This window comes from Macaca mulatta, chromosome 10, assembly GCF_049350105.2.
Source record: "Macaca mulatta isolate MMU2019108-1 chromosome 10, T2T-MMU8v2.0, whole genome shotgun sequence".
Lineage (NCBI taxonomy): Eukaryota > Metazoa > Chordata > Mammalia > Primates > Cercopithecidae > Macaca > Macaca mulatta.
Genome location: NC_133415.1, coordinates 35,635,856 through 35,658,656, shown reverse-complemented (window position 1 = coordinate 35,658,656; position 22,801 = coordinate 35,635,856). Strand labels below are relative to the sequence as shown.

General features: G+C 49.4%; 2 protein-coding genes, 1 long non-coding RNA gene and 1 pseudogene across 11 annotated transcripts in view; 1 reads left to right on the top strand and 3 right to left on the bottom strand.

The window, feature by feature from the left end:
• The window catches only part of LOC144332006 (uncharacterized), a 69,915-nt gene extending 53,175 nt beyond the window's left edge, over nt 1-16,740 (bottom strand). The window contains exons 1-2 of the long non-coding RNA XR_013399677.1: nt 15,183-16,740; nt 7,223-8,814 (exon numbers count right to left, since the gene is read on the bottom strand). This is a non-coding gene — a long non-coding RNA (uncharacterized LOC144332006). The remainder of the gene's footprint in view (nt 1-7,222; nt 8,815-15,182) is intronic.
• LOC114670397 (phosphatidylinositol 3,4,5-trisphosphate 3-phosphatase TPTE2-like) overlaps nt 1-22,801 on the bottom strand; it is a 314,879-nt pseudogene that overhangs the window by 92,279 nt on the left and 199,799 nt on the right.
• The window catches only part of LOC114670406 (ral-GDS-related protein-like), a 117,135-nt gene that overhangs the window by 14,441 nt on the left and 79,893 nt on the right, over nt 1-22,801 (bottom strand). The window lies entirely within an intron of this gene.
• Nucleotides 2,530-22,801, top strand: part of LOC114670308 (putative inactive beta-glucuronidase protein GUSBP11) — a 129,868-nt gene continuing 109,596 nt past the window's right edge. For 2 of the 9 annotated variants that reach the window (XM_077951018.1, XM_077951022.1), the window contains exons 1-6: nt 2,530-3,264; nt 5,108-5,285; nt 5,979-6,109; nt 11,209-11,432; nt 16,224-16,302; nt 22,096-22,707. In XM_077951018.1, the coding sequence (XP_077807144.1) occupies nt 2,694-3,161 (468 nt within the window). In that variant the 5' untranslated portion in view covers nt 2,530-2,693 and the 3' untranslated portion in view covers nt 3,162-3,264; nt 5,108-5,285; nt 5,979-6,109; ... (1 more) ...; nt 16,224-16,302; nt 22,096-22,707. Of the gene's footprint in view, nt 3,265-5,107; nt 5,302-5,592; nt 6,110-11,208; nt 11,433-13,778; nt 13,920-16,223; nt 18,003-20,598; nt 20,718-22,095; nt 22,708-22,801 lie in introns of those variants that run through there. The other 7 variants (XM_077951016.1, XM_077951019.1, XM_077951017.1 and 4 more) reach the window with 7 other exon arrangements.

Here is a 22,801-nt window from a genome sequence, read left to right as displayed (position 1 = left end):
CCACTGTGCTCCCACCTGGGGGACAGAGTGAGACCTTGTTTCAAAAAAGAACCCTTGCAATGATAGAAATGCCCCATATATGCACTGTGTGAAATGGTGGCCACTAGTTACATGTGGCTATTGAGGTCTTGATATATGACTAGAATAGCTGAATTTATTTAGTTTAATTAAAGATATATATTTTTTTGACACAGCTTTACTCTGTTGCCCAGGCTGGAGTGCAGTGGCATAATCACAGCTCATTGCTCAACTTCCTGGGCTCAAATGATCCTACCTCCTCAGCCCCCGAAGTGGCTGGAACCACAGGCATGCGTCACCACAGCTGGCTAATATTTAAACTTTTGGAGAGACTGGGTCTCACTGTATTGCCTAGGCTGGTCTTGAACTCCTGGGCTCAAGTGATCCTCCTGCCTTGACCTCCCAAAGTGCTGGGATTACAGACCTGAGCTGCCATGCCCATCTAGGTTTAATTTCATTATACATACATACATACATACATACATACATACATACATACATACATTTATTTACTTATGATAGGGTCTCGCTCTGTCACCCAGGCTGGAGTGCAGTGGCACAGTCTTGGCTCACTGCAACCTCTGCTTCCCAGGCTTCATCAATGCTCCTGTCTCAGACTCTCATGTACCTGGGATGATTGTGTGTGCCACACCACCGGGGTAATTTTTTTTTTTTTTTTTTTTTTTGTGTTTCTTGCAGAGACAGTGGTCTCATTATGTTGTCCAGGCTGGTCACAAACTCCTGGGCTCAAGTCATCCTCCTGCCTCCACCTCCCAAAGTACTGGGATTACAGGTGTGAGCCACTAAGCCCATCCTGAATTACTGATTTTTACATACTGTATAAACTTTTACATCCTACTTGTTCTTACTTTTGTTAAATGTGGCCTAAAGCTGCCTCATAAACAGCGAACTATATCCTAATTTAAGCATGTAAGCATTTCACTAAAGGAATATACAAGTAAAATTTTAAAGAAAGAAAATAAGAAAAAGTGCATAAACATTTGGGAAAAAGCCTTTAGGCCTTGTCAGTTTGTAGAATGTATTTATTTTCACTATGCTGGGGACTCCATTTCCAGTATTAAGGTCCATTCCCAGAAGGTGGATTTGGCAAGCATGAGAAAAGGGGTGGGGGAGTAATCGTACAAACAATTGTGTCCAGTCCAGGTTCCTAGGACCAGAGGGACCCCTCTATATGGCAGAGGTGCCCGACAGCCGTACCTGATGTGGACCCTCAGAATGACTTTATGGTCGAAGAAGAAAGTGTGTTCAGAGCCCCAAGCTAAGGAATCAGGAGTGGCAAGATCCTGGAAGGATGCCAACCTGTGAAACTCTGAGTCAAGAGGTCAAGCTGGGCACTTGGTTTCTCAGGTCGACCGCTTGGCCCTCTTCCAAGTTGCACTTTCCTTCTTTCCTTTACTTCCTGTTCTAAAGTTTTTTAATAACCATTTTTTTTAAATACTATCTCACTCTATAGCCCAGGCTGGAGTGCAGTGGCTCAATCTCATCTCTCTGCAACCTCCACCTCCCAGGTTCAAGAGATTCTCCTGCCTCAGCCTCCCAAGTAGCTGGGATTACAGGCACTCACCATCACGTCCAGCTAATTTTTGTATTTTTAGTAGAGACATGGTTTCACTATGTTGGCCAGGCTGGTCTCGAACTCCTGATCTCAGGTGATCCACTCGACTCACCCTCCCAAAGTACTGGGATTACAGGCATGAGCCACTACCCCCTTTCCTGGCCTGCTTTTTAAAAAAATTTTACTCCTGCTCTGCAACTTGCCTCTATCTGGTATCTACCTTATGATCCTCAGTCAAATTATTTCTTCTGAGGAGGCAAGAATTGAGGTTGTTTCAGTTGTGTATGGATTCACCACCGGGAACTTGGATACCTTCCACCGGTAACAGGTCGAGGATGCTAGGTGAAAATGTTATGGACGCTGCATGCTTTTTACAAATGTAGTGGTTCTCATGTCCAGCCACAGCCACTGCACCTGTGTGAAAGTCCCCTTAATAAACCTATGTCTTTTTCACTGTCTCCAGATCTCTTCCTCTACCCTTCCACACGGTGCCTTCCCTACTGGAGTAAAGTGGGGTTCTGCAGGGTACCCTCTCCCTGCAATTTTTTTTTTTTTTTTTTGAGATAGATTCTTGCTCTGTCACCCAGGTTGGACTGCAGTGGTGTGACCTCGGCTCACTGCAACCTTCGCCTCCTGGGTTCAAGTGATTCTTCAGCCTCAGCCTCCTGAATAGCTGGGATTACAGGCGCCTGCTATCATGCTTGGCTCCCTTTTGTTTTGTGTTTTTTTTTTTTTTTTTTTTTTTTTTAAGTATTTTCAGTAGAGAGGGGGTTTCGACATGTTGGCCAGGCTGGTCTCAACTCCTGGCCTCAAGTGATCCCCCCACCTCAGCGTCCCAAAGTGCTGGGATTACAGGCGTGAGCCACCGCACTTGGCCTCTCTCCCTGTATCTTCGTGTATCTTCAAAGCCAAGAAGGAGCTTCTGTCCCCTTGGTTAGAGTCAGGGTCCCAGAGGTCCAGGGTCAAGGCTACGGCCGCCTCCCAAGGACATGCATCCCTGCAAGAGGCTGCATCCAGCAGTCATGGAAGAGGCTCCGCTGGGGCCTGCTCGAATTCCTGCTGGGGAAAGCAAGTGGAGGTGCCCCTTGAAGAAACGGGGATGCCACCAATCTCAGGGGTTCTGTCCTGGTCTGTGGCCCTGGATCGTCCAGCCTCTGCTGGGATGGGGAGCAGACGACGCCCTTCTTGGCTGGAGCTGAGGGTGGGGGTCCCGCTTCCCCAAAGGCCTAGCCCTGGATTTCAGCCACAGGTCCTACTGGGCAGCGTCTGGCGCCGCCCCGGCCCTCCAGGCCTGGCACTCGCCCTAAACAAACATGGCGCCGACGGCCTCACGCGCCTCACGCCGCAGGCGCGTCGCGCGACAGGCCCGCAGGGCTCCGCGGGCGCCGCTCTCATCCCCTCACACTGGCTGACAAGACAGGGAGCGGGAACTATGACCTGGATGGTGGCGGTGTCCGGGGCCGCTCGGGGGCCGCTGTTGTGTGGCTGCGCGCAGGCGCTGCTGGGCGGGATGCTGTACACCGGGGAGAGCGCGTCGCGGGAGCGCAAGGAGCTCCACCGCCTCTGAGGCTTCCCAGCCCACTTCTCCGTCAACCGACGCCTGGGCTTCCAGGAGCAGAGGTACCGGTGACCGTTAGGAGAGGCGCCCGGAAACCCGGCGTTGGGAATGGGTAAGCCCCGGCGCCCTGCACCCTCCTTCACCTGAGTGCCCCAGAACTGGGGGCCTGGAGGAGGTTAAAGGTCAACGGGCTTGGGGGCGCCTGGTTGGAGGATGGGGGAACCGGGAGGACTAGGGGGACCCGGGAGGGCCAGGGCGGAGGAGGCGTTAGGAGGAGGAAGAGCTCCTGTCCAGCCGCGTCCTGAGGCGAAGGCTGAGCCTGGGCAGTGTCCTTTCTAATATTGATTTTTAGTTTTTGAAATGTTTTTGAGACGGGGTTTGGTCCTGCCGCCCAGGTTGGAGCGGAATGGGGCAATCCTAACTTCTGAGCTCAAGCGATTCTCCCGCCCCAGCCTTGCAATTTAGCTGGGACCGCCATGCCTAATTAAAAAAAAAAAGAAAGAAAAGAAACTTGGTCGGGCTTGGTGGCTCACGCCTGTAATCCCAGCACCTTGGGAGGCCCAGGCGGCCGGATCACCTGAGGCCAGGAGTTCAAGACCAGCCCGGCCAACGTGGTGAAACCCCGTCTCTACTAAAAATACAAAGTTAGCCGGGCGTGGTGATGAGCACCTGTAATCCCAGCTACTTGGGAGGCAGAGGCAGGAGAATTGCTTGAACCAGGAAGGCGGAGGTTGCAGTGAGCCGAGATCAGGCCACTGCACTCCAGCCTGTGCGACAGACTGAGACTCTGTCTCAAAACAAAAACCAACTTTTTGGTTTTGTTTTGTTTTTTAAGATACAGGGTCTCAGTACGTTATGCAGGCGGATCTCAAACTCCTGACCTCAAGCCATCCTCCCACGTTGACTTCCCAAAGTACTGATTATAGGCATGAGCCACCAGACACTCGTCAGGCCTGAGGGGCAGGCCCTGCACAGAGCTGGGCCCGGGGATCAGGAGGAGGGTACAGTTTAGACATTCTGATGTCGGCTCTGCTGAGGGGGGAAGGTAGCTTGGTTTTCAGGGTTCAGATAGAGGACAGACAGTGACATCAGGCCGAGGATGCCACCCCTGTTGCCCTCCTGACTTGGAAGTGGTCAGCAGAGAAGTGGAATCCGGTGAAGTCTGGGCCTTGTTTGCCTGTTCTACCTCCTCTTTTTCTTTGTCTTTTTTTTTTTTGAGAGAGAGTCTCACTGTGTCACCCAGGCTGCAGTGCCATGGCATGATATCCAAGGGGATGGCTCACTGCAGCCTCCGCCTCCTGGGTACAAGCGATTCTCCTGCCTCAGCCTCCCTAGTAGCTGGGACTACAGGCGCCCGCCACCACTCCCAGTTAATTTTTGTATTTTTAGTAGAGATGGGGTTTCACCATATTGGCCAAGTTGGTCTCGAACTCCTGACCTTGTGATCCGCCTGCCTCTGCTTCCCAAAGTGCTGGGATTACAGGTATTAACCACCATACCCAGCCTACATCCTCTGTTTCTGTTTTTGTGGTATTCAGTACAAGAGAAAGAGAGGAGAGGGCTGGCTGCCAGCATGGGCCTCACTCACAGTGTCCTAAGCAGAGCTGCCCCTCCCCCTAACCAGCCTTTCTTCCTCTGACAGGCAGTGGGTCATTTGCATCTTAGTCACAGGTCTGAACTTTCTTGCCTTTGGCTGGGATGTGCCCCTGGGTTCACCCCTGTCTCGGGAGATACTGGGTGCCATCCGCCCCAATGAGGATCTCCTGACCCCAGTGTCCCAGGTGTACAACCTGCCCTGGCAGTGGACCTGTCATCAGCAAGCTATCTGTCTTTTCCGCCAGGAGTCCCCGCCATGTGTCAGGGCTTGTTCTAGGTCTGGGGGCACAGCTGTGCAGCACACTGGTCCCGGATCCCTTTGGGGGCTTAGGAGCTGAGCCCAGCCCTTCTCTTTGCAGTCGGGCCCCACCTTGGACATACCGGTTCTCTGCATCTTCAATGATATCAGCCAGGACTGGGCATTTTGTCAGCTGGATGTGGCATGAACGGGAGGTGACCCTGCTGAAGCAATGGATCCAGGACCTGCACACAAGAGTGGTGCTGAGGATTGGCAGTGCCCACTTCTATGCCATTGTGGTCAGTATGGCCAGGAGTAGGCAGGGCGGGTGGGTGGGCACAGCTGCTGAACAGCACGGGACCATCAGATTCCACCCACAGCCTGTCTCCTGGGTTGGGACGGTGGGGGGCCTTACCCTGCCCTGGGGGCTGTGCCCTGTGTAGGGGGATAGGTGGCCTGATCTACCCCACTGGGATGTCATTCTTCCTGTCTGACTGGCAGGCTCCTGAGCCCCATGCTGCGGGTTATGTGAGGGAGTGCCCGATAGCAGAGCCCCTCCTCATGTCCCGACCTGCCACCCCCTTCCCATATCTCCTATGTCTGCAGTGGGTGAATGGTGTCCACACGCTAGAGCATGAAAGGGGCTACCTCCCCTTCGAGGCTGACGTCAGCAGTCTGTTCCACTTGGGTCCCCTGCCCTCCCGCCTCTGAGTCACTGTCGCCATCAAGAGCACGCTCACCCCCCCCCCACCCTGCCACCAGGGACCATCTGTATGTGACCGACATGTCCAAGTGGGTACCATCTTGCCTCCACTGCACACACCCATCTTTCCGCCCCACCCTGTGGTCTTCCTGCCAGGGACAGGGTGGCCTTCGCAGAGAGGAGGCCCTGATCTGGGGGGGCATGTGAACTGAGGGCAAAAGACCCATGGCGAGGGCCCAGCGAACCACAGTCCTTCCGCCCTCGGTATCCCAAGGGTTACTTTGTCCAGAACACAGACTTTGACTTCTTCAAGTACGCGGGACTGCAGTGGTCTGTGCTTCTGTACACGACACCAACTACCTGCATCGATGACATCAACATCACCACCGGCGTGGAGCGAGACAGTGGTGACGGCTTCTGGTAGGATCCTCCCTCAGCGGGGCCCAGGGTGGCTCTGTTTGTTCCCTATTTGGAAAACTCTCCCAGGAAAAAGGTTCTCCCAGCATCTCTAAACCTTCACAGGTTCCCATCCATCTACGAAGCTAAAATCCAGGCTGTCTGAGCGGACACGGGCTCCTGAGATCACTCATGTGGTTGATCTCGCTTGGAGAAGAGGGGTCTGGCCTAACGTCAGATAGCTCAGGCTGGCAGTCCTGTCCGTTCCCCACGGTGCTGCTCTCACTCTAGCTCCCCTTGCTACACATCGTGGTCAAGGAACAGGCAGCTTTGAAGGGCCGGGTGTGGTGGGTGACGCCTGTCATCCCAGCTCTTTGTAGGGAGGACTTGGTAGGAGGATCACTTCAGGCCAAGAGTTCAAAACCTGCCTGGGCAACATAGCGAGACCATCACCCCAAAAAATTAAAAAATTCATCAGGCATGGTGATGCGTGCTGGTAGTCCCAGCTACTGAGGCAGGAGAATCAGTTGAGCATGGGAGGTCAAGGGTGCAGTGAGCTGTGACCGCGTCACTGCACTCTGGTCTGGGCAACAGAGGGAGACCCTGGCTCTTGTATTTGTTTTTGAGCTGGAATCTCATTCTGTAGGATCCCAGACTGGAGGGCACTGGTGCACTCTTGGGTTCACTGCAACGTCTGCCTCCCAAGTTCAAGTGATTCTCTCCCTCAGCCTCCCGAGTAGCAGGGATTACAGGCACCTTCCACCGTGTCCAGCTAATTTTTGTGGGTTTTTTTTTAGTAGAGCAAGGGTTTCACCATGTAGGCCTGGTTGGTCTTGAACTCTTGACCTCAGATGACTCACCTGCCTCGGCCTCCCAAAGTGCAAGGATTACAGGTGTGAGCTACCGTGCCTGACTGGGATACCCTGTTTTTAGGGGGGAAAAAAAAATTTATTTATTTATTTATTTATTTATTTATTTATTTTTAATATATCTTTTTCCTTTTGTGAGATGAGGCCTTAGACTGTCGCCCAGGCTGGACGGCAGTGGTGCAATGATTGACAACTGTTTTGAGGCCGCAGTTGTAAGTTTCAAAGAATTTAGGCTAGGTGTGGTGGCTAATTCCTGTCATCCCAGCACTTTGGGAGGCCACGGTGGATGGATTGCTTGAGCTCAAAGGTTTGAGACCAGCCAGGGCAACATTGTGAGACCCTGTTTCAAAAAGAAGAAATAATTAAAATAAATAAAGAATTTAAATAAGAATCACACAGCAAAGGTGATGCAGCATAGAGCAATTTATTGTAAAGGGAAAATTATTTTGCACGTGAAGTGCAGAATAGCCTGGGCGCAGTTGCTCACACCTGTAATCCCAGCACTTTGGGAGGGTGAGGTGGGTGGATGACCTGAGGCCAGGAGTTCTAGACCAGCCTGGCCAACGTGGTGAAGCCCCATCTCAAACTCTGTCTCCAAAAAAAAAGACAGTGAGTTGTGGCACACACCTGTAATCCCAGCTACTTGGGAGACTGAGGCAGGAGAATTGTTTGAACCCGGGAGGCGGAGGTTGCAGGGAGCCAAGATAGCCCCACTGCACTGCTGGGCATGGTGGCAGGTGCCTGTAATCCCAGCAACTGGGGAGGCTGAGGCAGGAGAATAGCTTGAACTCAGTGGTCAGAGGTTGCAGTGAGCCGAGATGGAGTCACTGCACTCCAGCAATCCTGAGGAGACTTAAGAACTAAACATAGTGTGGTCTCCTGGATGACATCTTGGGACAGGAAAAGGACATTATGGGAAATAGTAAAGAAATCTGAATCAAGATGAGCCCTAGTTAATCATAATATATCAGTATTGGTTTATTGGGACCAGGGATGGTGGCTCACATCCTAGCACTTTGGGAGGCTAAGATGGGAAGATCTTGAGGTCAGGAGTGTGAGACTAGCCTGGGCAAATTAGCGAGACTACATCTCTCTAATTTTTTTTTTTTGTTTTAGTTAGTCAGCATGGTGGTATGCACTTACAGTCCCAGCTGCTAGGGAGGCTGAGGAGGGAGAATTGCTTGAGCCCAGGAGTTTGACGCTGCAGTGAGGAGTGACTGTCCCACTGTGCTGAAGCCTGGTCCAATTTTTCATTTAAAAAAATTTTCTTTTTTTTGAGGTGGGGCTTTGCTCTTGTTGCCCAGGCTGGAGTGCAATGGCAAGATCTCGGCTCACTGCAAACTCCGCCTCCTGGTTTCAAGTGATTCTTCTGCATCAGCCTCCGGAGTAGCTGGGATTACAAGCATGCCCCACCACATCCGGCTAATTTTGTATTTTTAGTAGAGACAGGGTTTCTCCATGTTGGTCAGGCTGTTCTTGAACTCCCGACCTCAGGTAATCTGTCTGCCTCGGCCTCCCACGGTGTTGTGATTATAGGCATGAGCCACCCAGCCCGGCCTTAAATTTTTTTTTTTTTTTTTAACTAAAACAAGGTCTCACTGTGTATCCCAGGCTAGTCTTGAACTCCAAGACTCAAGTAATCCTCCCACTTTGGCTTCCCAAAGTGCTGGGATCATAGGTGTGAGGTACCATGCGCAGCTAGGTTTTTTAACTGTAGCAATTTACCATACTAATTTAAGATAATCATAAGAAGGAAGCCAGGTACAAGGGTATGTGTGAACTTTGTGCTGTCTTGGCAGTTTGTCTGTAATTCTAAAACTGTTTTAAAATTAAAAGTTTACTCAACTTGCCAATGTACTGCTAAAGAAAAAAATAATAAAAACATTAAAAGTGTTTTATTTTGAAAATATTTCTTATTTATTTTTTTGAGACAGGGTCTTACTCTGTCACCCAGGCTGGAGTGCAGCAGTGCAGTGTTGGCTCACTGCAAGCTCTGCCTCCCAGGTTCAAGCAATTCTTCCACCTCAGCCTTCCAAGTAACTGGGATTACAGGCATGTGTCACCACACCCAGCTGATTTTGTATTTTTAGTAGAGACGGGGTTTCACCATGTTGGCCAGGCTGATCTTGAACTCCTGGCTTCAAGTAGTTCACCCACCTTGGCCTCCCAAAGTGCTGGGACTATGGTCGTGAGCCACTGTGGCCGGACTGTTTTTTAAATACTTTTTAGAACCAAAGTCTTGTTATGCTGCTCAGGCTAGATTCTAACTCCTGTGCTCAAGCAATTCTTCTGCCTCAACCTCCTGAGCAGCTGAGACTACAGCTTGTGCCACCACACCCAGCCAAAAAGTTTATGTTTCTTTTTTTAAAAAAGAGAGGGCTTAGGACTTCCTGGAGCACAGACTTCAAATAGCAGTTGAGTCCACCATTGTGCTCCCTTCTCTCTGGATCTTTCTTCCTGAGTGCCTGTGAAAAACAAGCTTTGGCCCTGCCTGTGCGGCTCCAGCCCACCGGTGATTGTCGTTTCCTGACGGCCAGTCCTGTGGACTCTGGGCTTGCTTAGCCAACCCCACAAATGCAGAAGCCAAGGTTTTACCAATCTATCTATCTATCTAGATGTATGTCTGTATATAATTTTTTTGTTTGTTTGTTTGTTAGAGACGGAGTCTAGCTTTGTCACCCAGGCTGGAGTGCAGTGGCGCGATCTCGGTTCACTGCAATCTCCACCTCCCGGGTTCAAGCAATTCTTCTGCCTCAGCCTCCCGATTTGCTGGAACTGCAGGCATGCACCACCACACCTGGCTAATTTTTGTGTTTTTATGAGAGACAGATTTTCATCGTGTTGGCCAGGCTGGTCTCAAACTCCTGACCTCAGGTGATCTGCCTGCCTCGGCCTTCCAAAGTGCTGGGATTACAGGCGTGAGCCACTGTGCCCGGCTAGAAGCCATCCGTTTCTATATCTATGCAGATGTGTGTCGCTATATGTTTGTGTATATCTGAATCTGTGTATCGGTTCTGCTTCTCTGGTTTGAACCCTAAGACAACTTTTTTTTTTTGAGCTGGCGTCTTGCTCTGTCACCCAGGCTGGAGTGCAGCGGTTTGATCTCTGTTCATTGCAACCTCTGCCTCCTGGGCACAACTAGTATTTTATAATCTGTTAGGAATTCAAATGTTTTTCAAAAGATCAAACTATATATTTAAATATATTTCAAATACAAACTTTAAAAATCATACTATGAAGCGTTCAGTAAGATTCTACATTATTAGGCCAGGGACGGTGGTTTAGGTCTCTAATCCCAGCACTTGGGGAAGCCATGGGGGGCAGATTGCTTGAGCTCAGGAATTTGACACCCCCCTGGGCAACATAGCAAGACCCTGTCTCCACAAAAATAGAAAAATGAGCTGGGCATGGTGGTGCGTGCCTGTGGTCCCAGCTGTTTGGGAGGCTGAGGTGGGAGGATCACTTGAGCACAGGAATTTGAGGCTGCAGGGAAGCATGACTGAGCCATTGCACTCCATCCTGGGTGACTGAGTGAGACCCCGTCCCACCTCCCAAAAAGGTTAACATCATTATATAATTGTACTCTAAATTTTTAGAAAAATCAAAGAAAATTAAGTATTATTTAAAAATAGGCAAGGTACAGTGGCTCATACCTATAATCCCAGCACACTGGGAGGGCAAAGCAGGTGGTTCACCTGAGGTCAGGAGTTCGATACCAGCCTGGCCAACATGGTGGAACCCCATTTCTACTAAAATTGCAAAAGTTTGCCCAGTGTGGTGGCACGTGCCTATAATCCCAGCTACTCAGAAGGCTGAGACAGGAGAATCACTTGAACCCAGGAGGTGAACGTTGCAGTGAGCTGAGATGGCGCCACTGCACTCCAGGCAGGGTGAAGGAGCGAGACTGTGTCTCAAAAATAAATTAATAAATAAATAGCTAAACAGTTGGTTCAAATGGACATAAAGATGGAAATAACAGACCCTGGGAACTCCACAGGTGGGGAGGGAAGGAGGGGAAAGGGTTGAAAAACTGCTCATTGGGTACTATGGTCAGTGTTTGGGTGATGGGTTCACTAGAAGCCCAAACCTTAGCATTTTGCAGTGTACTCATGGAACACACCTGCACATGTGCCCCATGAATCTAAAGTTTAATACAATAAAAATAATAAACTTAGTGCAAAAGACAATTGTAGACATTTAATCATAAAACACTTAAGATAAAATAGCACTGATTTTTTTTTTCTTTTTTTTCAGGCCTTCTCATTCTGTCACCCAGGCTGGAGTGCAGTGGTGAGATCTCAGTTCACTGCAACCGCCATCTCCTGAACTCAAGCAATTCTCGTGCCTCAGCCTCTCCAGTAACTGGGATTACAGGCGCACACCGTCCACCTCCTGGGTTCAAGTGATTGTCTTGCCTCAGCCTCCTGAGTAGCTGGAATTGGAGGCACCCGCCCCCGTGCCTGGCCAATTTTTTTAAGGTTAGTGGAGACGGGGTTTCATGATGTTGGCCAGGCTGGTCTTGAACTCCTGACCTCAGGTGATCCACCAGCCTCGGCCTTCCAAAGTGCTGGGATTACAAGCATTAGTCACCGTGCCTGGCCAAATATTTTTCTTAAAAGTCCTTCATGTTTAAATAATCCCATTTCATTTTGATGACTTTGAGATTATCTGACAGAATTCTTGGGGAAAAGGTTAGGACTGTAATCTTTTTATTGACACCAAGCAGTGTGTTTTGCTCGAAAAAAATCACTGCTTTCTTTTGATCTTTCGGTTTCATCGTGTATGAATGGGGAATTTTTTTTTTTTTTTTGAGACAGGGTCTCACTCTGTTGCCCAGGCTGGAGTACAGTGGCATGATCGTGGCTCACTGCAACCTCCGCCTCCTGGGTTGAAGTGATCCTCGTGGCTCAGCCTCCTGAGTAGCTGGGATTACAGGTGCACACCAACACGCCCAGCAAATGTTTGTATTTTTAGTAGAGATGGGGTTTCAGTATGTTTGCTGGGCTGGTCTCGAACTCCTGACCTCAAGTGATCTGCCTGTCTTGGCCTCCCATAGTGCTGGGATTACAGGTGTGGGCCATTGCGCCTGACCTAGATGGAGATTTTAATCGATTCCCCAAGTCAGTTTCAATTCTGTCATGTTCATTATCTGCTTCTTCAAAAAGTCTTTGAACCAGAGCTAAGAATGATATTATTGTATCACTAGCTGGACGCAGTGGCTCACGTATGTAATCACAGCACTCTTCGAGGCCAAGGTGGGTGGATCACCTGTCAGGAGTTTGAAACCAGCCTGGGCAACATGGCAAAAACCCGTCTCTAGTAAAAATGCAAAAATTAGCCAGGCACGGTGGCAGGTGCCTGTCATCCCAGCCACTTGGAAGCTGAGGCACGATAATAGCTCGAACCAGGGAGACAGAGGTTGCAGTAGTTGAGGCTGTGCCACTGCACTCCTGCCTGGGTCACAGAGGGAAACTCCACTCCACCTCAAAAAAAAAAAAAAATTATTATTGCATCAGATGCTCTGTTTTGTTGGTGTTATTTTCTGACTCTCGAAGATAGTATAGAAGTGTGAAATATGGAAAAATTATTATTATTTTTTGAGACAGAGTCCCTTGCTCTGTCACCCAGGCTGGAGTGCAGTGGTGAGATCTTGGCTCACTGCAACCTTCGCCTCCTGAGTTCAAGTGATTCTCCCACTTCCTCCTCCCGAGTAACTGGGATTACAGGCTTGTGCCACCACAAGTAATTTTTGTATTTTTTGTAGAGACGGGGTTTTGCCATGTTGGCCAGGCTGGTCTTGAACTTCAAACCTCAAATGATTCACCCGCCTTGGTCTCCCAAAGTGCTGGGATTACAGGTGTGAGCCACTGCACTCAGACTGGAAAAATTATTTTTAAATTAATTAAGTGTATCCTTGTTCAATTTGGAATTTTAGTGAATCAAAAAACTCCATGAATAGTCTCAATACAAAATAATTCAGATTTGAGATTCAGGCCAAAACAATAGTATTACACCAACAAACATACCAGTATTTCTATATTTAAAGCGAGCACAACAGGCTGCATGCGGTGGCTTGCCTGTAATCCCAAGACTTTGGGACGCAGTGGTGGACGAGTGACTTGAGGCCAGGGGTTTGACACCAGCCTAGCCACCATGGTGATACCCTGTGTCTACTAAAAATACAAAAATTAGATGGGCGCGTTGGCACGTGCTTGTAATCCCAGCTACTCAGGAAGCTGAAATTTGAGAATCACTTGAATCCAAGAGGCGGAGGTTGCAGTGAGGTGCGAGCTGCGATGGCACCACTGCACTCCAGCCTGCAAGAGTGAGACTCTGTCTCAAAAATTAAAAAGAGCACAGTGCATAAGGATATTGGAAAATCAGAATGCTGGAGACCAAGGTAGAAGGAGTAGGGTAGAACATAAAGAGAATACATTCTCAACGAATGCTTCTTGGAATAACTCTGTGATATTTTAGACAATTACCGCATCTGCCCTAAAACAGACCTAAAGCTAATGAGTGAGTTTCCTTGCTCTATTGGTGAACTAATTAATGTTTTTTTCCTGAGAGCTACTGTGTGGCCAAATGGGCATTCCTGAGTGAAGACGCACTACGGGCAGCATTCTGCTAGGGTTTTGTTCTTTCTTTCCTTTGTTTTCTTTTGTTTTGTTTATTTGGAGACGGAGTCTCACTTTGTCGCCCAGGCTGCAGTGCAGTGCAAGCTCCTCCTCACAGGTTCATGCCATTCTCCTGCCTCAGCCTCCCGAGTAGCTGGGACTACAGGCACCTTCCACCATGCCCAGCTAATTTTTTTGTATTTTCAGTAGAGACAGGGTTTCACCATGTTAGCCAGGATGGTCTTGCCCTCCTGACCTCGTGATCCGCCCACCCCAGCCACTATAGCCTTGAACTCCTGGGCTCAAATAATCATCCTGACTCAGCCTCCTGGATAGCTGGGGCTACAGGTGTGTATCATCATGCTCAGCTATTTGTGTTTTTTTTGACTTTTTCTGCAGAAACAAGCTCCTGCCATGTTGCCTGGACTGGTCTCCAATTCCTGACCTCAAGTAATCCTCCCACCTCAGCCTCGCAGTGTTGGCATTACAGGCATAAGCCACTGTGCCAAGCCTTTTATCACATCTTGAAGTCAGTAAGAAGTAGATCATCTCGTCTGGCTGGGCACGGTGGCTCATGCCTGTAATCCCAGCACTTTGGGAGGCAGAGGCGGGCAGATCACGAGGTCAGGTATCGAGACCATCCTGGCTAACGCGGTGAAACCCTGTCTCTACTAAAAACACAAAAAATTAGCGAGGGTGGTGGTGGGTGCCTGTTGTCTCAGCTACTTGAGAGGTTGAGGCAGGAGAATGGCATGAGACCAGAAGGCAGAGCTTGCAGTGAGCCAAGACCACACCAAGGAACTCCAGCCTGGGCAACAGAGCGAGGAGACTCTCAAAAAAAAAAAAAAAAAAAAGAAGTAGATTATCTCATAGACCAGAGATTTCAGAACAAGCCAGTATTTTGACTACTCTTGGCCCTTTGCATTTTTTTTTTTTCTTTGAGACAGAGTTTTGCTCTTTTTGCCCAGGCTGCAGTACAATGGTGCAATCTCAGCTCACTGTAACCTCTGCCTGCCAGGTTCACGTGTTTCTCCTGTCTCAGCCTCCCAAGTAGCTGGGATTACAGGCATGTGTCACTACACTTGGCTAACTTTTTTGTGTTTTTATAGTAGAGACGGGGTTTGCCATGTTGGCCAGGCTGATCTCGAACTCTTGACCTCAGGTGATTCACCCGCCTCTGCTTCCCAAAATTTTGGGATTACAGGCATAAGCCACCACAACCAGCCTGCATTTTCATATAAATTTAGAATTAGCCGGGCGTGGTGGCAGACATCCGTAATCCTAGCACTTGGAGAGACTGAGGTGGGAGGATTGCTTGAGCCCAGGAGTTTGAGGCTTCAGTGAGCTGTAATTGCACCACTATACTCCAGCTTAGACAACAGAGCAAGACGCTTTCTAAAAACAAAATTAGAATCAGCTTGTCACTATTTATTAAGAAATATGTTGAGATTCATCCTAATGATGACTGTTTAAAAAAAAAAAAAGCGCTGGATGCAGTGGCTCACATCTGTAATCCCAGCACTTTGGGAGGCTGAGGCAGGCCAATCACAAAGTCAGGAACTCGAGACCATTCTGGCTAAAACCGTGAAGCCCCGTCTCTACCAAAAATACAAAAGAAAAAAAAAAAAAGCCGGGCGTCGTGGCGGGCACCTGTAGTCCCAGCTACTTGGGAGGCTGAGGCAGGAGAGTGGCGTGAATGCGGGAGGCAGAGCTTGCAGTGAGCCGAGATTGCACCACTGCACTCCAGCCTGGGTGACAGAGCGAGACTCTGTCTCTAAATAAATAAATTAATAAGAAAAGAAAGAAATCTGTTTAGATTTTGATAAGAATTACATGTAATCTACAAATTACTTTGAGAACTGATCTTTATGATATTGAGTATTCCAATCCATGAACATGGTATATTTCTCCAGACTCACACAAATATTAATGAATGCAAAAGAAAACATCAGGATGGTAGGGTTGTTGATGCAGAGAACACCCATGGGAATGTCATTCTGGCACTACTTGCCTTCTAAGGGCTGCCTCTGCTCCTTACTTCCTTTTTCTAGGTTGCCCGATTATTATGTGAACTTGTCCTATGCCCAGTGCTGATTGATTCAAGGGAACGCACCTGCCCAGGCCAGTTCAATAAGTGTCCTTACACAGATTTTTCAAACGGAGACTGAAAGAGGGTTGAAGTAGGCTTTCTGATTGCAAAATATAAAATTTAGGAGCTCCCTGTAACCATGCTTCAGATTATGTGAACTAGAGGGTTGGGGGAGTTGCTGAGAAAGACGGACAAATCTCAAAGAAACGGAGACATGACAAGAGAAGAGAGTGGTGTTTGAGTCTCTGGCTCCACAGAGTTCTTAAGGCCAATGAGTTCTGAGAGATAGTCAGAACTGTCTTGTTTATGAATTCCATGAGACAGTCCATAAATCTGTCTTTAGGCTTAAGCTAGTTTGAGTGGCGTTTCTGTCACTTGGAACAAGAGTCCTGACTACTGCAGTTGAGTCGAGTTAAAAGGTGTAACCTCAATAGGTGAGCTAGCTCACTTTAAAAGGCTTCCAGTTTGAATTACACTCCATTCCCTCTGGTGCCCCTAGAAAGAGCCTTCTCTAACACAGGCCAGGAACTAGCAGACATGCTTTTGTTTTTTTTTCTTTGCAGAAATGTTACTGCCTTGATTTGGGACAGATTATCAGAGTTGGGCACCGTTATCCTCTCTATCATACAGGATTTATCACTTGTAAGTATTTGTCTTATGTTTGGATGCTACATTTTGGTTAGAATTTAATGATCATATCTCTCATCAAGATTACCCACATGATCACTCTAAGGCTGTTGTAAGCCTAACTGACAAGTATTCCATATGTCAAGGTGTCAAGTGCAACCCAAAATAAGATGTAAGCACCAAATGGGACTGAGAGAAATGCTAAAAATCTTCACCCTTACTGCCTGCCTTTCTTGATGATAACCATGCATCCTGTGAGGGAAATAGTGTTATAGTGATAGAAAGGTAAGGTTCTGAAATTTGAAGAGATTGGAGGCCAGGTGTGGTGGTTCACACCTATAATCTCAGCATTTTGGGAGGCCAAGGTGGGTGGATTGCTTGTATGCAGGAGTTCCAGATGAGCTGGGCAACATTGTGGGACCCCATCTCTAAAAATAAAAAATAAAAAAAAATTAACTGGGTGTAGTGGCTCATGCCTATAATCCCAGCTACTCAGAAGGCTGAGATGGGAGGATCACTTGAGGAGGTCAAGGCTGCAGTGAGCTGTGATCATGCCACTGCACTCCAGCCTGGGTGACAGAGTGAGACCCTGTCTCCAAAAAAAAAAAAAAAAAAGGATTGGAGGGAAGAATTTTTGAAGATACTGTGGTGCAGGGAAAGGGTGTGCTGTGTATATGCAGAGGGTCCTCAGCTTTACAAACATAACTCTGGAACAGGCTACCTTTCATACATTTTATATACTGTATACTGACAGACCCAACACACTTTTCAAAGGACACATTTGAGCCTTTTTTTAAAAAAGTTTTTTTAAGACAGAGTCCTGCTCTGTTGCCCAGGCTGGACTGCAGTGGCATAATCTTGGCTCACTGAAAGCTCCACCTCCTGGGTTCAAGCGATTCTCCTGCTTCAGCCTCCCAAGTAGCTGGGACTGCAGGTGTGTGCCACCATGCCCAGCTATCTTTTTGTATTTTTAGTAGAGGTGGAGTTTCACTGTGTTAGCCAGGATGGTCTCAATCCCCTGGCCTGGTGATTCCCACCACCGCCTCGGCCTCCCACAGTGCTGGGATTACAGACGTGAGCCTCTGCGCCTGGCTGTACTACTCTGAATAGGTCTTCATAGGTTTTAGTTGTTAATTATTTTTAAATTGATTTCAAAAATCTTCTACAACATGGATGAAACTTGAAGATATTATACTTAGTGAAATAGGCCAGCCACAAACAAATGTCATTTGAATCCACTTTTATGAGGTACCTAGAATTGGCAAATTCACATAGACAGAAAGTAGATTTGAGGTTATCAGGGCGAGGGGGAAGGAAGAATGGGGGACTGTAGTTAATGGGTTTAGAGTTTCTGTTTGGGAAGATGAAAGAGTTCTGGAGATGGATGGTGGTGAAGGTTGCCCAATAGTGTGAATGTAGTTAGTGCCACCGAGCTGTACGTTTAAAACTAAAGTGGAAATATTGATGCTATGTATGTTTGAGTGCAATTATAAAAATGGATCCAGGTGTGGTGGCTCACACCTGTAATCCCATCACTTTGGGAGGCCGAGGAGGGCGGATCACCTGAGGTTGGAATTTCAAAACCAGCCTGGCCAACGTGGAGAAACCCTATCTCTACTAAAAATACAAAAAATTAGCTGGGCGTGGTGGTGCATGCCTGTAATCCCAACTACTTGGGAGCCTCAAAAAACCCAAATCAAAAACAAAAAGAAAAATTAGCCAGGCGTGGTGATGCATGCCTGTAATCCCAACTGCTTGGGAGGCTCAAAAAACCAAAATCAAAAACAAAAAGAAAAATTAGCCAGGCGTGGTGGCACGTGCCTGTAGTCCCAGCAACTTGGAGGCTGAAGTAGGAGAATCACTTGAACCTGGGAGGCTGAGGTTGCAGTGAGCCAAGATGCCGCCACTGCACTCCAGCCTGGGTGACTGAGCGAGACTCCATCTCAAAAAACAAAGTTTTTCTTGAAAATAAAAAATAAAGGCCAGGCAGGGTGACTTACACCTGTAATCCTAGCACTTTGGGAGGCTGAGGTGGGTGAATCATGAGCTCAGGAGTTTGAAACCATAATGGCCAACATGGTGAAACCCTATCTCTACTAAAAATAGAAAAATTAGCTGAGCTTGGTGGTGTGCGCCTGTAGTCCCAGCTAGTTGGAGGCTGAGGCAGGACTGTCCGTTGAACCTGGGAGGCGGAGGTTGCAGTGAGCCGAGGTCACATCACTGTGCTCCAACATGCCGACAGAGCAAGACTCTGTCTCCAAAAAGAAAAAAGAAAATCTCGCTGGGCATGGTGGCTCATGCCTATAATCCCAGCACTTTGGGAGGCCCAGGAGCTCGAGACCAGCCTGGGCAACATGGTGAGACCCCATTTCTACAAAACAGTATTACAAGAAAAATAGCTGGGCGTGGTAACACATGCCTGTGGTCCCAGCTACTCAGGAGGCTGAGGTGTGAGGATCACTTGAGCCCAGGAGATCAAGGCTGCAGTGAGCTGTGATGGCACCACTTCACTCCAGTTTGGGTGTCAGAGTGAGATCCTGTCTCAACAATTAAATAAGCAAATAAACAAAGAAAAATCTTATGTTCACATCACAAAACCAATCACCAAGTACTAGACCAGCTTCTAAGGTAGAAACACTCCGGTCTGAACCCCTGGCAGGGAGCTTGCACCCAGTAAGCCCCAGCTCAACACCACATCCTTGTACCAAAGAGAGTTTGAGATTAAAATCCAGAAAAGCAAAGTTCACTCTTCTTATGGTTTTGGAGTCTCAGAAGGTGGTTTTATTGTTTCTTAATTATATTGAGCCTTCTTTTAGCTTTAAAGGGAATGTCACCGTGTACGGTGGCTTATGCCTGTAATCCCAGCACTTTGGGAGGCCAAGGTGGGCAGATCACCAGAGGTCAGGAGTTCGAGACCAGCCTGGCCAACATGGTGAAACCCCATCTCTACTGAAAATACAAAATTAGCCGGCTGTGGTGGCACATGCCTGTAATCCCAGCTACTCTGGAGGCTGAGACAGAATTGCCTAGAACCTGGGAGTCAGAGTTGTAGTGAGATCATGCCAGCCTGGGCGACAGAGCGAAATTCTGTCTCAAAGCAAAAAAAAAAAAAATAATAATGTCTAAATGCAGTAGCTAAGTACGCAGAAGCCATTTCAGTGTGGGAGGCGAGGTGACTGAGTCCAGGGACTCCAGGTTTCTGGCTGAGGGGCTGAGACCGCCCATGGTCATTGTGATGAGTTGAAGGTGGAAAATGAGCTGGGCTGGGGGAAGGTGGTCATCTCCTCTGGATGTGATTTGAGAGTCCTGTTGGGTAGTTCACTGGGCATGGTCAGTAGGCAGTTGAGCTGAGAGGGTTTGGAGCTGGGATAGACTCCAGCCTCACCATGTGGGCAAGAGTAGGGGTCACAGAGTGTGAAAATGGCCAAGAAAGAGGAGTGGGTGGGGGTCTGGGGGAGTCAGCAGCTGGGCATAGGCCATGGAGAAACAGATGCCAGGGGAAGAGGAAAGGGGAGTCAGACCCCAAGGGGAAAAGAGTCACTGGAAGGAGGGGCCAACCCCGTGTCACATCCAGCAGAGGCACCAGGTACAGCAGAAGGACTATGGACATGACCATGAGGAGTGCCTTTTTGGCCATGACCTGGGAGAGATGGGGGTGAGAGCATGGAGGACCACACCATGTCCCTAGTATACAAAACAGTGCCTGGTAGACGGGATGGATTTATGGATGGATGGACAGGTGAATGGATGGATAAATGGACAGATGATAGATGGATGCAAAGACAGATGAATAGATGGACAGATGCATAGATGGACGGATGGACAGATGGAATGAACGATCAGAAAAGACTTCATGAACAATGTGAGACTGAGCTGCATCTCCCTGGATAGATATAAAAGCAGAAGAATCTCATCTTGAGTCGGGAGTAACCCAGTGTCCTGGTCCAGGGAGGAAGTCAGCCTGGCAGCCTGGCTTGACTGGGGACACTTGTGGTGGATTTCAGAGGCACTTAAAATGGGGCCAAGTGAGGTTGGGCAGGTCTGAGCCAGCTCAGCACTCCTCAGCCACACCACACAGCTGCTTCAGGGGATCTGTCACTCAGGGAGTTGCTGGGACCTTCTGTGCCAGCGTTGCCATCGGCACCAATAGCTTCAGAGAGTGGGACACAGGCTGGGGTGACTCCAGGGCTGTGGGCGGCACCTGCTGCAGAGAAGGGACAGGCACAGAGACACTACTGGGATACTGGGCACCCCCTGCCCTGTGCCTAGGTCACAACCTCCACACTGCAGCCCTGTGCCCCTCACACCCAGCAGGTTCCTGCTCCAGCACAACTCCTGGACTGGCCCCAGGTGCTAGCCCCAGAGGTTTCAATCCAAGCATAATTTACCGAGGCATGTGTTTGGCAGCGGGACCCAGCTCACCGTTTTAGGTAGGTGGATCTGACAACCTTCCCCAGCCTGTCCCACCCTCTCCTGTCTCTGGAAAAGTCTGCTTTCTTTCTCTGGGGCTTATTCCCCTCTGCCCTCCAAGTCTTAAGCATGGAGCCCTTCCTTTCTCCATGGAGTCTGAGGGAAGCGGGCTAGTCTCAGGGTATCCTGCAGGAAGGGCCCCCACCGTGGGATTAGCCGCCTTCAGGTTCCAACAGCAGGACACAGCCTGGTCCCAGTGCATGTGCTGGGATTGGGCAGGGTTAGGGCTCCTCCCCTCTCCCAGGGCAGATGTCTGAGTGAGGGACAGAGGCCAGTTCTGATGAGGGGCCCTGCAGTAGCCTTAGAGACAGTCCCCGGGACCCCAGGATCTAGGCTGAGGGCTGGATGGTCCTCTAGCCTCGGAGGGCCACACGGGGTCCTGGGGACACAGGGGTCACCCCAAGGGGAGACCAATGGAAGGCACAGAGAGGACTCTGGTTCTAGGCTGCAGCTCTGTGGCTTGTGCTGGGTCAGGACCTGGGGACACCGAGGAACAGATGAGACTGGGCGAGGTCCGAGAGCCCAACTATCCCAGGGCAGTCACAAGAAAGGACAGGGTCTCTTGGGGCAGAGATGTGACTGTCCCTGGAGTCCTGTCACCTCTGGGGCCTGGTATCTCTCTGTTCACGGGTCGACCGCCCGCCTTCATTTGAGGAAGGGCACCTTAGACTCAGGAGGTGACTAGCGGGGAGTAAATGGGGGTGCAGAGAACTCTAGGGCCACCAGGTGAAGTCCAGGGACATCAGAGGCTGCTGGGGTGGGCATGGGGGCTGTGGTGACCCGAAGTCTGGGCAAGCAGTCCCAAGAACCCAGCCGATGTGAAGGATCCTGTAGTCGGGCTGGTAGGACGGGGGCGTCGGCAGAGCCCCAGGGTTTGTCTGAGTGGAGCCTGTGCTTTACCAGGAGAGGTGAGTGGGCCAAGCTGGGGCACAGCCTGTTGCCCCAGGGGGTGGGAGGCTCCAGGCCATGCCACCCCACACCGTGCCAGACCACTTTTGTGTGCTGTGGGAGAGACTCCTAGATTCCAAATTCAGACTCCAGAAACCAGGAAGGAGGGAGCACAGCCTGCCCTGGGTACACACGGGGAAACTGAGGCTGCAGAGGAAATGACTGGGCCAGGATGCCTGGGAAAGGTGACTTGGGAAGGCCCCTAGGAAGGTGCAGGGTTGTCTGCTCTCCAGAGGGCTCCAGTGGAAAGGAGGGAATTAAGAGGGAGGGAGAGACCCTGGGTGGACCAGATGGCCACACCATGAACCCTCCCAGAGACTAGACAGAGAGAGGCGCTCCACAACACCGCACACTCCCTGTCATCTCTTACCCCTTCCTCTGTCCACACAGGTCAGCCCAAGGCCACCCCCTCGGTCACTCTGTTCCTGCCATCCTCTGAAGAGCTCCAAGCCAACAAGGTCACACTGGTGTGTCTCATGAGTGACTTCTATCTGGGAATCTTGACCGTGACCTGGAAGGCAGATGGTACCCCCATCACCCAGGGCGTGGAGATGACCATGCCCTTCAAACAGAAACAAGTGTGTGGCCAGCAACTACCTGAGCCTGACGCCTGAGTAGTGGAGGTCCCGCAACATCTTCAGCTGCCAGGTCACGCATGAAGGGAGCACCGTGGAGAAGACAGTGGCCCCTGCAGAATGTACTACTTTGAATAGGTCTTAATAGGTTTTAATTGTTAATTATTTTTAAATTGATTTCAACAATCTTCTACAACATGGATGAAACTTGAAGATATTATACTTAGTGAAATAGGCCAGCCACAAACAAATGTCACCGTGGAGAAGACAGTGGCCCCTGCAGAATGTTCATAGGTTCCCAACCCTCACCCCACCCACAGGGGCCTGGAGCTGCAGGATCCCAGTGGAGGGGTCTCTTTGTATCCCAAGCCATCCAGCCCTTGTGTAGCCAGTAAACCCTCAATAAACCTCCCTTGTCAACCAGAAATCCTGCTCCCTCTCTTCATTTCTTATCTCTCATACAATTTGATGCTTCTCCTGGGTGCTCAGGGTGGCGTTGGGGGAATCCTGGCACCAGTGGG